At 40.9% G+C, this 16,437-nt stretch overlaps 1 protein-coding gene across 1 annotated transcript in view; it reads left to right on the top strand.

The window, feature by feature from the left end:
* rsrc1 (arginine/serine-rich coiled-coil 1) overlaps positions 1 to 16,437 on the top strand; it is a 110,722-nt gene that overhangs the window by 79,261 nt on the left and 15,024 nt on the right. Inside the window, exon 7 of the mRNA XM_034867108.1 lies at positions 9,226 to 9,297. Coding sequence (XP_034722999.1) covers positions 9,226 to 9,297 — 72 coding nt within the window. The remainder of the gene's footprint in view (positions 1 to 9,225; positions 9,298 to 16,437) is intronic.

Genomic DNA, 16,437 nt, shown 5'->3' on the forward strand with positions numbered 1-16,437 from the left:
ACAAGAGACAGCTATTTATTTGCTGTTTGAATGACACAAACAAAGTTGTCACCAGTCCAAAGCGTATGGTAACAGATTATTCTGTGACATTAACATGCAGGATGCAAACTTATTGTGTACCCCTTTCACACCTGATCCCATGAATAGTTGGCCCTCCATTGTAAATACACTACTGTAGTGGGCCCTTTTTCTTTTCTTTTCTCAGAAACACGCATAGGCTGAACTTATTTTTTTAACATTCTAAAGGAATTTCTCCGTAAACTTGGTATCTCTGGCACCTAGCTCACAAGCCTGTTCAAAGTTTACAAGATAGAAAAGCAAAGAAGCAGGAGAGGGTTTAGCAAAAGATAACCGAGGAGAAAAGAAGGACATAAAGGAAATATAGAAAAGAATAAAGATGCATAAGAAAGAGACGTTGGCATGTGGAGACATGACAAGGTTGAAGTTGAGGGTGAGGTGTCATTCCGAGGCCCCAGGATGCTTAATATTTTACCATGTGATCCCTGCATTATGAATTTGGTCTGATTGCCCTCTCAAGACCTCTGTTATGCACTTATCCACTCATCTCAGTAAAGTTCTCATGACACGACTTCTGTATTTATCTAAAAGGCATGCCCACCCTCCGACCAGACCAATTAAATTACTAATTGTACTGCTAGCACATACTTTAATGTAACATTTTAATCTAATACCGTAAAAGGCAAGGGCATTTACATATGATACATATGCTGTAATTTACAGTGAGGTTTTTGCGTTGAACTTTGTTTGACCTGGGCTGCGTTATAGAGGCTTTGTTGCTGGCTATACTTTACCCCTCAGGCTCATGTGTTTGTGAGGTGCTCTTATGCCTTATGTAAAGTTGTGGACATCCGCCTGTGTTCCTCAGGTGTGGGTGGGTTTGTGTGAGCAGCCTATGGCAGGGCGTCAGAGTAAACTCCCTCTCAGATCTCCCTGACCGCTGGAGGCCTCTGCTCTTCCCAATCTTTTCTGCAATTTTCCTCTCCAGGTTCCGGGTCCTTAGCTCCATCTCTCTGAGCACACAGAGTCAGGGGATACACTTTCGCCCTTGGGTCTGAAGGGTAGGTTGGGGTGCTATGCCCGAGCCACCCACATGCATTGCGAAGGCCCCACTGCTCAGCTGCTTATAGCCCCACTTGAAACCTGTTCTTAACCCTAGACCTCCTATGCAAGGTTTTTTCCAAAGAAAATAAGACTCAGACCGGAGTGTGTTGTCTGAAGCTGAGCGACGTGTGGTGCAGAGGGGTTTGGAACATGAGCTAAGGATTATTGTACTGATCTTCCTAATTCTTCATTCTAATTTTAAATTGATTAATAAATCAGGTCAACAACCTAAAGGAAGCTGCCTAATTGGATTGCTACACACAAGACAATATGGGGCTCAAAGTTGGGCTGTCCTCTCTTGGTCAAGTAGTAGACCAATTAGTCTTTAGGGTCTTGGTCTACCAAGACATTTTTAGTCAGTTAGTTTTTTTTGTTATCTTTATGGGGATTAGCTTTTAGTTATTAATCATTACTTTTAGAAACTGGAGTCACAAAAATACATAGGAAATGCTTAGCCTTTAAACGGATAGTTGAGATGTTTTGAAATGGGGTGGGATGAGGTGCTCTTCCATAGTCAGTGTACAGTATGACCTATAGTAGATGGCGGTCGGCACACCCCCAGTTTGGAAAAAAAGACAGGAGCACACGCTATGTAATATACTGCTGTGGACAGGGAGCAGCAGCTCAATATATTTTAGTCACCTAAAAAAATCTATTTAATTTCAAGTGTAAGCTATATTTAGAATATTTCCCAACTTTACCTTGACATCAGACAGCCCTGTTTAAGTTGACATGGGGGGAACTGAAGCCGTTTAATGCTGTTGTCAAAGTCACCAGAGTCCATTGACAAAAAAAAGAATTTTACCTTGCAAGTTGTTACTGTAGCCTACTCTTCAAAGTAAAATTACAGTATTTTTCAGTGGAGTCTGGTGACTTTGGTGAGAGCATCAATGGCGGCTTCAGTTCCCACACATAACATTATGCAGCACTGTTTGACGGCAAGGTAAAAATATTGTAAATTTAGTGTACACTTAAAATGATAGGATTTCTATTATTTAGATGGCTAAAATACGTTGAGGTTCTACCCCCATCCACAGCAGTACCACCATCTACTGTGGGTAATAAACAAATTATAGACCTTATACAATGGTAGTTAATCAAATCTGAACTATCCCTTAAAGAAGCACTAGAATATCTAAACATATTAGGTAAGCAGCTAACTAATATAAGTATTAACAATAAATTAGCAGAATAATTTGTATTAGTCAATGGTCTAGGACAATGTTTGAAAATAATTTAAAATGCTCACAAGTTCCCAGAGTCCAAGGTGATGGCTTCAAATTTCTTGTTTTGGCAAAAAACGCAGAGATTTACTATCAACAAAAAAAACGAATTGTCTCATTTTCCATATTAATTATGGGCATTTCCTCTGATTCATTTTTGGTTGACCAATCATTTCAGCTCTAAATAGATTTTTTCCCGCGTGACCACATTCGGTAATACACTGTTAACACTGAGGAAGATGTTTACATCCAATCAACCGTATGTTGCCTTTACTGAGAAATATATTTATATATAATATGAATTTGAATTGTTGTGAATCTGTGTTTGTAGTTGGCAAAGAAAATGAACTGTGAACAGAGTTACATCCTGTTTTTCCTATAAATAACATCAATCTCTTTTTAATTCCTCACCTCTTTGAGTTTGACAGATGCAATCTCAGCACGATCACTTCGGAGGAAAATACAAACACGGAGCCCAGGTGTCGAGAGTTAAGAGTCCCCTTTTAAAAATGTATAGAATAAAAGTTGCATAAGCAAGCTCCAGAGTTTGGGATTGTTGGTTCTAACATAGTAGCTAGGGAAAGTCTCATTTCTTCACACATTCAGATGAATGATCCAAATTGTCCCTCTGACTGTAGAGTGTTTCTATCAAGCTAATCTACCACAACACTGTGTCAGCATGCAGTACTGGCAACTTGCATCTGGCTCCTTCATTTAGACAATCACTCGTCTCTGAAGCATCCATAACACCACAGGAATACAGGCTAACTAATTGATGCACCCCCCAGCATCAGAATATAGCCGTGGAACAAAACAAAAGCTTTGCAGACGATTGGCAATGAATAATTGATTGATTTTGTAAGATATCTCTCTCTAATTGTTTAGTTTGTAAATATTTCATGGGTTGTCGTTAAATCAGCCTCATGACAGATGTAGAGGGCAGCCTGTGATAAAGATCATTCGAGTTCAGGTCTTCTGTCTTCTGCCTGAAGGAATTCACTCTTATGGCTGAAACATACTGATTCATATACCGTACTTTTATAAACCGTACTTCTTGTACTTTTGTGTGTTTTATCTTGTTTTTTGTCAGAAGACTTTCATAAGAATGGATACAAGTTGCACAATGTCGAACATGAAGTGCTGCTGTAAAGCAGGCTTGCCTTTTTGAAAGGTTTAATTTGTTTCTACTGCCACATATTGCAATAACATTCAAATCATTAATGTTGCACTTTATGTCTGTGCCCCTCAATTCCTATTTGTGATAATTCCCGAGTCAAGCTATATTTTACAGTGTCAAGGTGTGGATGAAAGTGCCTGTACGAACACACAGGCACCTGCATTTTGAACATATATTAAGCCCTGGCTGGAGCCTCACGCTTGTGTTGTCTGTGTGCTGTGCCACCTAGTGGCTTCTCCCGATGTTGCTTCTTCCCGTGATCCATGCAACCGGTACACCTGCTGTACATTTCTTTTCTTTTTTATTATTATTTGGGATTATTTTTGGTCTTTTCCGCCTTTACTTGATAGGACAACTAGGTGAGAGGGGGGGAGGAGACATGAATTGTCACAGGTTGTCACAGGAAATCATCACAGGTCGGATTCGAACCCTGGCCCACCTGGCCACACCTGCTGTACATTTCTACATCATCACATTTGCTCCATCAGATACTGTTTAACTGTATTAATTACTGTATTGGTACAATTCCCTGGTCCGGTCAGATAAGGAACATTTATCCAGTTCAGATGCAGTGTTATTGATTGGGTAGTTTCTAACTAATTCACTAACTAATAGAACCTGTAAGTAATGTACAGTACAAAGTGTTTCATTTTTACCTCAAACTTGTCTCCAACGATCATCCCCCATTATTTTTGAACTTTCTGACTGCGGAAAATAATACTCATCATAATTTGAAGTTCTTCTTATCGGTGGAGTGGCGGTGCTGTAGAGCTGCATAGTTGAGCTTTATTTGATCATTTACTGGATCACATCCGTCCTGTCTATCTTGTCCACTGGGGCCAAATGATATTGGAAAAGAAATGCATTGGAATATGTTTGATTAGGCTGGTGGACTGCTGCAGCTGTCTAGTTACCTGGTCAATCCAATCATAGCACTTTCATCTTTAAATCCATATTTGCCTTACACTTATTGTAAAGTTTAGTTTCGCAACCTTGTTAAAAGAAAGCTGCGTCATGGTATTGTATGCTTCATGTTGGTATAGCTATGGCCATTCTTCTGAATCCCTCTTTGGTGACAACTTAAAGTGGGTCTCTCTTAAGAAGTCCATTATTTCTTTGTGGCATTTGAAGCCTTCTTAAAACCACGACAGGCCGGTCAAAGCATCTGAAATACACGTTTATGACATTAAATGGCATTCGTTTATGACTTTGCACTCATCATGCTTGGATGGATTTGTGGTGTCACCGTCAATGTTCAAATACATTAGTTAAGATGTCAAATGCTATTCTCATGGCAGCCAACTAACATAAGCAGAAGTTTTGACTTATTCACTTAGTTTGAAGTTGCGTGCCAAAAAAGCAATGTATAATATGTAAATAATCTAATAATTTGTCAGTAATACTGTATAAATGAAAAATCAGTCATTAAACATCTTAATGGGGATGGGCCTAATTTGTCTTAATATATTTAATTTCTTCACAGAACACTTTGGCAGTTGTATGCGTTACAATATGGTTCCTGCAGCAATGGATGGAATAATCCCAACTATTCAGTTGTCAGTCTGTCTGCCCAGCAGTTTTGTCTTTCCACCTGTGTCTCTGTCTTGTCTTACCTGTCAGGCATGTTAAATGTCAGTTGGTGTGCCTACCTGTCTGTCCTCTCTGCCCCACTGTGTTCTTCTGTTTCTTTGTCTCGTCTTTCTGCCTATCAAGGCTGTTATTCGTCAGCGTGCTTGCAGGTCTGTTTGTCTGTCTTCCAACCTGTCTGTCTCTTATTTATTTATTTGTTGTCTTCTCTGTCTCTCTGGTATTCAGTGTTGGTCTGAGGGGCGGCTGTTGAGCTTCACTGTAAACTGCTCGGCTGATTGGAAGGGACATTTTTCCAATGGCGCCGCGCTGCTTCTAATATTCTGTTTGTCGTCGGGTGTGAGGCTGATTTATCACGCCTCCTCTCCTGCTGACATTCAGATTCACTTTGATTGGCGGCTGGACTGGAATGACACCCACCACTACCAACAACGCTAACATCACCGCAGCTCACACAAATGCACAAACACACACAGTTAAATGTGATGTTCTGCGCACTCACAATCAGGTATACAGTGGATACGAATACCGGTATGCTTATTACGCCAGCACATACCCACTTACATTTAGACATGAAGACATGCCCATATATATATATATATATATATATATATATATATATATATATATATATATATATATATATATATATATATATATATATATAAATATATATACTCACAGAGACTAAGTGGATAACTGTTGTGTTGACCTCTGTCTTCAGCATTGGTAATTTGTAAGAGTTGTATTGAGTTTATTGAACAACGTGGGAAGATTGCTGCTCTTCTGTTGTTGTAGTACTCTCACCTCCCAAACTCTATAATTTGGTAGCCTTCCTCACTTCTAATACTTACTGTACCAGCCTAAGACCTAAGCTACCACACTTCTGCTGAATAACATTCTCTCCTTCTTTTTCTCACCCTCTGTCCCTCCCTTCTCCCCCTCCATTCCCTCCTTAATAACTCTATAACTCACCTCGGCCTTAGATTTAATTGCTTATCTGTGTGTAAACGTATTAACCCTCTGCTGTATCTGTTTTGCTGCCATCCCGGGGGCCTTACAAGTCTCTCTGACTGCCGTGCCTTACATCCAATGAATAGTCCTTCTCTGAGTGGTAATAGGGAATCAGCATCGTAGCAGCAAGCATTGGCGGCGTGTAAGAGATAAATCAGATTGGGGGTCTTGCTTTGCCAGTTTATTGAATCTAAATTGTGTGCGTGCGTGGCCCCCGCCGGCCCTACAAGGCCCATCCATCTCCTGGCTGATAATGGAGCGGGCCTGATTCCACCTGGTGGGAGCATTATTACATTTCCCCTCTAACGAGACCCAGCTAATCCTGCCAAGGGAGGAGGACAGAAGAGAAGAGAAAGGAGGAGAGAAGAGAATAGTAGAGTAGAAGAGAAAAGTGAAGGAGGATGTTGGGGGAGGAGGAGAAAAAGGAAAAAAAGAAGGGAAGAGGAAAGAGGTAGATGAGGAGATTCTGTAACAAAAAATGTGCTAACATCCTGGCAGCCTGCTGCTCCCTCCCACTCTCCCTCTTTCTCTCTTTCTCACTTTCTCACTTTCTTCCTCTCTGTTGCTGTGCATAAAACATCTTCTAGCACCATCAGAGCTACATGGCCCCTGGGCCCCTGAGCGGCAATTACACTCATAATCACAATGCGATTTCACTGACGCCCCTTTCTGCTGCCATCCCCCCCTTTTCCCTCCGCCCCTGCAGCCAAGACTGAACGAAGTCTAAATGAAGTGAAAGGCCTCTCCTCTCCCCAACACCCGGCCGTTTATTACCCGCTTTAATAAAAGTCCATCACAGAATTATCCTACAATGAACTGGAGCCACTAAGTTGCCAAGAAATATACTTCCAATAAGCAGCCTCTGTACACCGACGTGCCTATATTTCTAGATGGCTGCAGCTGTGAGGCTTAATCCTTTTTATATGTAACTGAAATGTTAACACGCTTTACATGATGGTGCAGCAAAGAGTTGCTGTAATGTATTTCTTGTAGTTTGTTTATTTATTTATTTAAGCTGAGCTCTTTATTGATGTCATTAAATCGTATCCCTGGCTTAGCGCTCAGACCTACTTTCATTGTTTTGAGGGGGCAGGAGCCCTGTGAGGCCGTGCACTGATGAGAGATGGATAAACAGTTTGATTTGCTGCTATCGCCCTCAGGCACGGTGTACTGGAGAGATGAGCAAGAGAAGGAAGAGAAAGCATAAAAAAATGGGGAGGTGTGGGAGAGGGCAAAACAGAAGGAGAGAAGACAGAGCGAGAGGATAAGAGAACCTGTTGGGGGAGGGATGAAGGTGGAGGATAAACATGCAAACAAAAAGAGGCGACAAATCACTCCTGTTGTTTGTGTGCACGCAGGCAATGCTTTTTCTCTTATTTCTGCTTGTTTGTCTGTTTCCCCTCGCTGTCAGTTCTTCCTTTTTCCTACATGGCCCCCATCTATCTCCCTTTCCCTTTTTTGCCCTCCTCTTTCTCCCCTGTCTCCCTCCTCTCCCTATCACACCAACAATACTACTCCGTCTCCTACCTGCCTTTTGGTAGCCCCGAGCAAAGAGGGAACTGTGTACAAACACAAATACACATCTGTGCATGCAAACAAGAAAAGTCACGAGTGTAGTTGTGAAGAGATGCAGGCTGATGCAGCCCATGGTTTAGTTTTTGGTACATACACACAAACTTACTAAATTATTACACACACACACACACACACACACACACACACACACACGCTAGCTAGCTGAGGGAGGTAGAGGAATGTTCAGTCATCCATGTAGGGTCATTGTTAGTAAAGATGTGGAACCTCCAGATTTAACCACCCGTAACAGCAGTGTGACGGTTCTTTGTCTACGCCAATTACTGAACAAAAACAGCAGCGCAGTCTCTCTGTGACTAGCACAACCCATAGCCTCCTACACACACACACACACACACACACACACACACACACACACACGCACACACACGCAAGCACACACACACACACACACGCATGCTGTATGTGCTGTATCTTTATGTAACATACTTGCTCTTCGTTCAAAGTCTAGCACCAACACAAAACACAGAAAGCGACACAAAACGAGGAGCTTACACAAGACACACATGCAAGCATCTCGTGTGGTGCAGTTAACCACATTCGGGTGACCACAGCTGTGCCATAACAAAAATGCTGTTGGCGCTCACAAACACTTACACCCACTCTTATATTGTATTAAATTCCCCTAAACAGTGCTGAGCTCTTATTCCCCCTACCCCCCCCTTCTGCTCGCTCTCGTCTTCTGTTTCTTCCTCTTTTTTTCTCAAAGTTTAAACTCATTAAGTGTAATGATATTGGAGACTCAATTTTACATAGCTCACTCATCAACCAAGTGAGATAGCAATAAAGGCGAATATCTCCGCCGAGGCCTTAACGCTGCAAAATAAATGATGCGCCGCAACGGAAATGTAATTAATTTAGAGGCAGTATTGATAGTCCTGCCATACACGGCATTATATTTTTTAATGTGGCTTAACATCTTGATTATTCAGGGGGAAAGGCGGAGGAAAAGGGAGCCAAGACAACACGGCTCACGATGAGAGATGCTTAAAATGCCCTGACGAGTGTTTACTCCCGCAGCCTCACTTTCTCTTAAGCTTTTCATTATGCCGAGACGATAAACACCTCTCAGGAAGACTCAGTGATTTTCACAGGGGTATGAAGGGAAAGCAGAGAAGGGTGCTGTCTGGTAGGGAAAGGGAAAAAAGGCATTATTCATATTTTTGTTGATTTGTACGCTTACCGTTCGTCCAGTGATGTGTTTTCTAGTAATCTCAATTGTAATGAGTATCAAATAACAGTATTTCCAACAGTTATTTCTTGCACATACAATTTTCTTTTTTATGGGATCATCAAATTTAAAAACTTGTCGATTTATTTGTTTTATTCCTCCTTCAAGTTTATTATTTTCAGAACACATTCTATTATATGTCATGAATAATAATCAGTTTCTTAATATCTTGATTAGCTCTAAAAATTGCTCTAAATGTTTGCTAAAATAAAACCATTGTGATGTTCCTAAAGTTCTGCTTTGCGCCTAACGCTGCCGTCTCCCGTCTTTCTTTTCAGCTAAGACAGACGAGGTGCTGAAGGCCAAAGTAGCCAAGAGAGAGGAGGAGGCACGGAAGAAACTACAGGAAGGTGAGTTCTACATATGTACATGTGGCTCTGTCATAGATGCAACATGTGGAATTTGACACCAACACCAAACTAGTTGTAGAGGTTCTGAATTGACAACACACAACGGAAAACAAAAAGACTAAACCATAAAATAAATGTAACAAAAAGTGCAACATCAAAGTTGTTGGCAAGATAACAGCTGAAATAATTAAGTAACTCCATTTAGCAGTGTTTTACATTTTGTTCTCCAGTCAAGTAGCCACTAGCAAAATCTCCTTTTGAGGAGCGGGAGCACAAATCACCAAATAGTGTTTAAGCCTATGAGACATCTCTTGCACAACCTCTCTTCTAAATCAACTTGAGTATGTTTATCTGATAAAAACAAAAAGGCTAACATGTGAAGTGTGCAATTTAACAGTTTTTTTTTTACAGCTTTCACATCATGAATGTGAATGTGTGAGTGCAACAACAAGAAATGTTTATGTGTAAATATAGTGTATGTAAAGCCCAGACTATGCTCGTGTTTCTTGTGTCAGGTATTGCAGTATTTTTGCAGTCCATGCCCACTCTGTAACATTGGTGATGTTACACACATCCAATATGGTTACATCAACAGATTCACGTAAGCACCCTTGTCTCGTAAACAAGAATTTGACATCTAAACATGAACTTCCCGATGCTGATTACACAAACTTAGTAGTAAGACGTCTATAAGCGACATAAAGATGCATGGGTAGAGATGTGCGTATTATTGCAGGCAGTACTTTTACCCCCCTCCGCCCATAGTATAACCAACATATGACATGCAGACACACATACACAAAAATAATATATCGATACATATTTCAATAAAATCAAGATTAATTTGCAGTGGATATCCAGTTATAAATGTCCTTAGATAGAATAATGACCCTGGTCCTTGCTCCTGACCAGAGCATGACATAAATGAGAATATCAAATGTGCTGTGTGTGTGTGTGTGCATATGCACAAATTGGCATGTGTAGTAGCATAATTTGTTCTAGTGTGAGTGTTTCTGTATTGCTGGATTCTCTCTCCAATCTTTTAGCGTCTTTTTTTTTGGTGCATCGAGCAGGCATGGCACTGTGACCTTTAAAGTTAGCTGACCTTTTAACCAAATGAAAGTCCAGTCATCAGAAACTAATTAGCCCTGCACTCTTGCTTTGGTCCCCCAGTTCTGGGAAGGATTCATTCCCTCCTTCTCTCTATTTCAGTTTTCCTTTTTTTTTTAGCCTCTCCATCATTCTCACATTAATGTTATTCATTTTTCTTGGTCTTACCTGTTTTCTCCTTCTACTTTCTACCTCACATACCTTCTTTTTTCCTCCTTCTATTTGTCCTCATCAACCATTTCCGCCTCTTTCCTGCCCTCTTCTCTGTGTCTTTCTTACTCTTTCCCTTCTCCTGCTTCTTTCTTCTCTGTGTGGAAGCATTGCCAAAATGATGACTAAGTATTTTGCTTGGGGCAACAGAGCAAGTCTCTCAATCAAATAGCTTTCTTAAGCTAAGTTCACACTGCCGTGTTGCCTCTTTTTGGATTCAGTTGACTGCTTCGCTCTAAGCTCCCTCATCCCCCGATCCAACTGTTCATTTTTTGTGACATAAGTTGTTGGTGCTTGATTGTGTAGTAGAGCGGTGCGATACAGCATGCTGTGCAGGCGCTGGCGTCTAGGACGATCATTTTATTCCTTTCCCTGCACAGGGACACCAAGTGAGATCAGAGAGGCTTGACAAAGCAGCCCTGATGATTTGCCCCTGCCTTGGTAGAAGGAGAAGCCAGTGGCACCTTCACAAGCCACATGAACAAAACATCTACTCACATAGACAAAAGCAGAGTTATCCAGCTCCATCCTCTTCTGGCCTTCCTTCCAGCACAACTCAAATGGAGAAGGTGGGCCACTGCTGCTGCTAAACAGCAGATCACCAAGGGTCTCCGTATTCCCCGCAGGGCCTCTTAGAGGTCAACACAACTAGAAAGTTAACACTTGAACTGTTAAGTCAACTGAAATGAGAAAACCTTTAAAGAGAATAGAGGGGAAAAGTGAAGAACACTACCACCTACACTCCTCGTTCATAAATAGATTCACATCCTAGACTGGCAATGTGTTTGAGTTAGTTTAGCCCTAATCGAACCACCGAGATCTGATTCATGTGAATGCTACGATATGCAAGCTATTATTATAGCGAACTGTGCCTGCATACTAGAGCCCTGCGAGAATAGAGGTTTTATCAGCAGGGTTTAGCGAGCGTAAGAGAAGAAGAGGATCAATAACTGACCCTGTGGTCATCAGTTAACAAAGTAGTCTCCACTTAAAAAGAGTGTTTGGCTCACTGGTTAAGGGCATCCAGATGATGCTAGTGGTTGAAAAAGGAAACAAGTAATATGAAAGGGTGTGAATATGAGAGGGGAGGATAGTTCCTTTGTTAGTTGCATGCCTTGTTTAGGCTATTAAAGCTGAGAGATGTTGTTTGTGTGCCCAGGAGGCTTTAAGCCAGCGTAGTGAGTGTCCAGCTATAATAAGACGGACTGACTGCCAGTGGAACACAGTCAGTTTGTGTGGACTGTACTGTCAGCTGGCACTGCACTCAAAGCAATGTACAACCAGACTAGCTGTGTGTGGTGGTACCGGATGTAGGGCTGGATGTTAATTACCAACATTATGAATCTCTTACTGACCTAAACATGGGGCTGTGCAATAAATCAAATTTGTACCCACAAAAACAGGGTAATCAAGAAATAAATTTGCACATTACTTTTTGCAAGCAAACTCTTATTTTGTCTTCTTCTTAATGTAAAACAAAATGAAAAAAGTATTTAGGGAAATTTCACATTTCAAGGTGTTTTTACTGTTTTAACCGTTTCACTCTGGGATTATGATTTTTTTTCCCATAATCTAGCAGCCCTACCGAAACATACTTACCTACCTGTGCATCAGGAGAACCTGCTTTGTGTTTCGTTACAGTCAGATTTAAGTAGTCTGGATGTTTTTTAATTGATGTCTTTTACACTGATGATAAACAGACAACCTGTGAAATCTATCCAGATGTGTTACCAAGCACAAGTCAACACAAGTAAGAAAACATCTAGCGATGTAACTATTTATATTATTTATCATCCTGCATGTTATTTCTCAACATTTAAATGTACATATTTAAAATAGTTAAAAATGCCAAATATTATATCCCAGCACCCATTGTGAATGTGCATTCTAATTAGTTTTTTTATCCAACTAAAATAATCTAAAACCCAAAATATTCAGTTTACTATCACATACGACAAAGATTCAAATCCTCACATTTCAGAAAAAAATGGTGTCAGTTTGACTTTGTTAGATGAAAAAAGTCAACAGTTGCTGATTAATTTTCTGTTGATCCACTAATCAAGTAATGATCTAACCATTAAATGTTGTTAAAGTAAATGTGATCCATTATATTAATAGATAATAGATTCAATAGATTTTAGATCATATTGTATATATTTATTTGTAGCTCATTTCACAGAAGCATGTCTGTTCAAAGATTATGAGATGCGATTATGAGATGGTGAGAAATGAAGTGAGAGAATTTAAAATATGATGAGAAGAGAGGTGTCTCCATGACACCCTCCTCACTAACATTGTACCCAAATTGTTTATATACTTCATGTCCAGCATATTTTACGGCAAAAGTAACACATCAACCACTTGACATGAAAATTGGTGTCAAATGCTTGATAACCCCAATTCATCCCCACACCCTTGTTCCTGTGTCGTTCATAAGGCACTGACAGAAACGTATTTTTATTTATGCAGACACTCTCCGACACACAGTTATGCAAATATGGATTGGACACTGGCCTATAGCCTGCAGATGGTATTTTAGCCCTTTTGCTGCGCTGTCCCCATTACCTCAAACCACCACCAGATTGGGAGATCATATATTTTAATGAGACGTATAATAGCTCTTTAACCCATATCATTAGGGGAATATATACCTACCGTTTGCTCTTTTGGCAGTTAAACGAAAGGACTGTTTCCCTAATTACGCGGTGTGTAGGACAGGTCACGGGTTGGGTGTGTACCTGTCTGTGTGTGTGTCTCTGTTCAGGAATTATATGACCATTAAATATTCAGCTGCAGACCCCCTCCTGCTCACTCGCCCCCTCCTCACTTGCTCAACCTAGCATCCATTAACGCCTCATCACCGTTTAACTAGCTCTGTTGTCAATCACCATAGGGCCTGGGCTCGAACAGAAAATGTCTGGATATGGTTCCTCGCCTTACTTGTTCAACATAAACACAGAATACACACCTTCATCGACTGTAGGATGCTTCAGTAAAATCAATATAAGAGAAATATCGTTAGGGGTGCATGTGCAACGTCATAATATATATATATATATATATATATATATATATATATATATATATATATATATATATATAGTCCGCTGTGATTACATTTTCTACTAAACAATTTGTCAGTCAGCGAAAATTTCCGCTCTGCATGCAATAACAGTGTGGGTGTGTTCGTCCATAATAAACGATGTGATCCCTTTTCTAATTGAAAATAATAACTAATCCATGGATAACAAGCTCTTGTATAATCCGGAGCCATATCCCTTCAGTTCTGGCCTATCTCGGCTGTAATAAAAGACAGGAAATGAGAGGCAAGTGAGAGTGGTGGCTTGGACATTGACGCTTAATGTAATCTGCCTTGAAATCAAATTATTTGACCTGGAAAGCCTAACAATACAAAACTCCTGCCGGGCTGCTGTTAAATATTTAGCACGTGCCTGTCATGAATACAAATGGTGCACAAATTAGAATCTACAGGCGCGTGACCCCCATATCACACCCCGGGAGCACAGGGGGGCTGGCTCTGCTTTAAATGTTTTAATTACCGGGGCCATGGTGTGGCGTGCCACGCTACCTCGCCGATCAGCATCGCCGCTGCTCAGGCTGCCACTTGAAGGACAAGCGTTAAAATTTGTCTGCTGGTAAACACGAGTGATCTGGTGTCCATGATCTCATCACATTAACTAAAACATGAGGATTCAATAAGGAGAGTGTCTGAATTATACCATGCTATAATTATAGTTCCCAGCATCCTCTCTCAGGGTAGAGCATCATACTTTTTGTTAACTGTATTCTTTCCACCAGCTATATGATCTACCTCAGGGCTCGAGGGAGGCACTGTATTGCTCTTGTGCACTCTGCGCTGAAGAAAGATCTGTCTCAGTGATTTTGATGTAAGAAAATCTGGTTTGTATCGATTTGATATTGATTAGTGGAGTAAGCCTCATCTCCTGTCGTTACTTCAGATAAATGGCCTTATTTGTTGTGTTATTATGTTCAACACAATCATTCCAGGAATAGTCGGAGGAATATTGAACCGACACTTGATTGGCCTTATGGGTTCTATTTGTTCCAGGAATGAAAGTTTTTTTTGTGCATTGACAATCAATTACGCCTTCACTTAAAGGTCTGTTTTAAACAGAATCTTACAGAAGAACGTTCCACACTTGTTTCGGATTTTTGTCCTGCCGAAATGATGATTGAATTAGAGATGAATAGTGCCACACATTCGGTCTAGCCATTTCTCTCTTTATTTTCTCCTCTCTCCTCCCAATTCATTCAGGTTTGTGGTTCCCCCACCTTGAAATGATTAGTTATGCAAGGCTTGTAAGCACTGAATCACAGTTATGGTCCCTGGGGAAATAAATTTGGCAGAAAATCAGTGTGAGAAGATTTAATTATCACAAGGAGACCTTTTTTTTCCTTGCCTTGGCCCACTGAAGCCCAAACACACACACACACACACACACACACACTCTCTCTCTCTCTCTCTCTCTCTCTCTCTCTCTCTCTCTCTCTCTTTGGTGCTATGCTCAGCTCCACACACTGCAGCCAAAAAAAAAACACTGGCGTGCAGCATAGACACTAGCCCTCTCCTTCCCTTCCTTCTCCTCCCAATTTGTTTCATTGCACGGTGATAAGCCAAGCAATTACTGCTTTATTGATTTTTCATCACTGCAAATTTAAAGTTGATTTTTTCCGCCCCCTACCTCTCGCTTCCACTTTCCTCCCTCGGAGATGGCTCGGAAAGGTGATTAGGTGACCTCCTGTCCTGAGCACTGCTGGTCCCGTGAACGAGGGGAGGCGCATACCGAATTCTGCTGACCCCATGTGACCCCTTGTTGTCCCGGGGTAATGGGATGCTGATGCTGCCCGGCGTGGCTGTCACTTCTGCAGCTATGGAGCCTACAGCGTAATCATTTCTATAAGGATATCTGTAGAATGACATTTTTGACCTGATAGCGGCCCAGCTATCTCTGCCATAGGCTAGATTACACAGCGATGGACCGTGCAAGCTTCCAACCTGTGTTCATTCAGGTCAAGAGGACAGATGATTGACAGCACCCTTTTACCCTCTGTGATTGGTTATCGTTTCTTGGGTCACCCTTATCAATTAACCTGCTACCAGTAGACCGATGTGTGTTCAGCAACCTCACTTGAGTAACCAGGCTGTTTTTTTTTTATATTTCCCATCCATCCTGTATAGGTTTAGGATAGTGTCCCAAAAACTGGTTTAAAATAAGATATTGAATCTGTGTCTTGATTCAATTAATGTTAATTACTGAATAATACATGTACACAATAATACTCTTTTTTTATCTAATAATTTAAATGTAATTTTTTTTAAATGTTACTTTTAAAAACCCTTAAAATGTAACAGTAAATGCGGCTAAATAAAGAGAGTAACTATTTTAGCCAGAGGAACAACGTAGCTTCGCCATTAGGAGATTAAAGGTAGAGTATTAGTTTGCCACTCTAATTGAAAACATTCCCAGTATGCGAAAGTGACTTATACACACAAAAACACACTGGTATGTCTGGACATGATCATACACAGCAGTAGTGTACTTGGTTCAGTCTAACCGGGTGGTCAGACTGCTGCGATTAGACACACCCGCAGACTGTTGCAGGTCAAAGTGCTGGCATCCTGGGTGGCTCTGGCCATGTGGTAGCCCCACAAGGTTTGTCATAAGACATCAGAGGTCATTTAAGATGTGTGTGTGTGTGTGTGTGTGTGTGTGTGTGTTAGGGGGGCACTGATATGTGCTTGTGTGTCTCTTTTTTAAATGTGTCTGTGACGAGATT

The sequence above is a fragment of the Etheostoma cragini genome, chromosome 3 (assembly GCF_013103735.1).
Source record: "Etheostoma cragini isolate CJK2018 chromosome 3, CSU_Ecrag_1.0, whole genome shotgun sequence".
NCBI classification, from domain to species: domain Eukaryota; kingdom Metazoa; phylum Chordata; class Actinopteri; order Perciformes; family Percidae; genus Etheostoma; species Etheostoma cragini.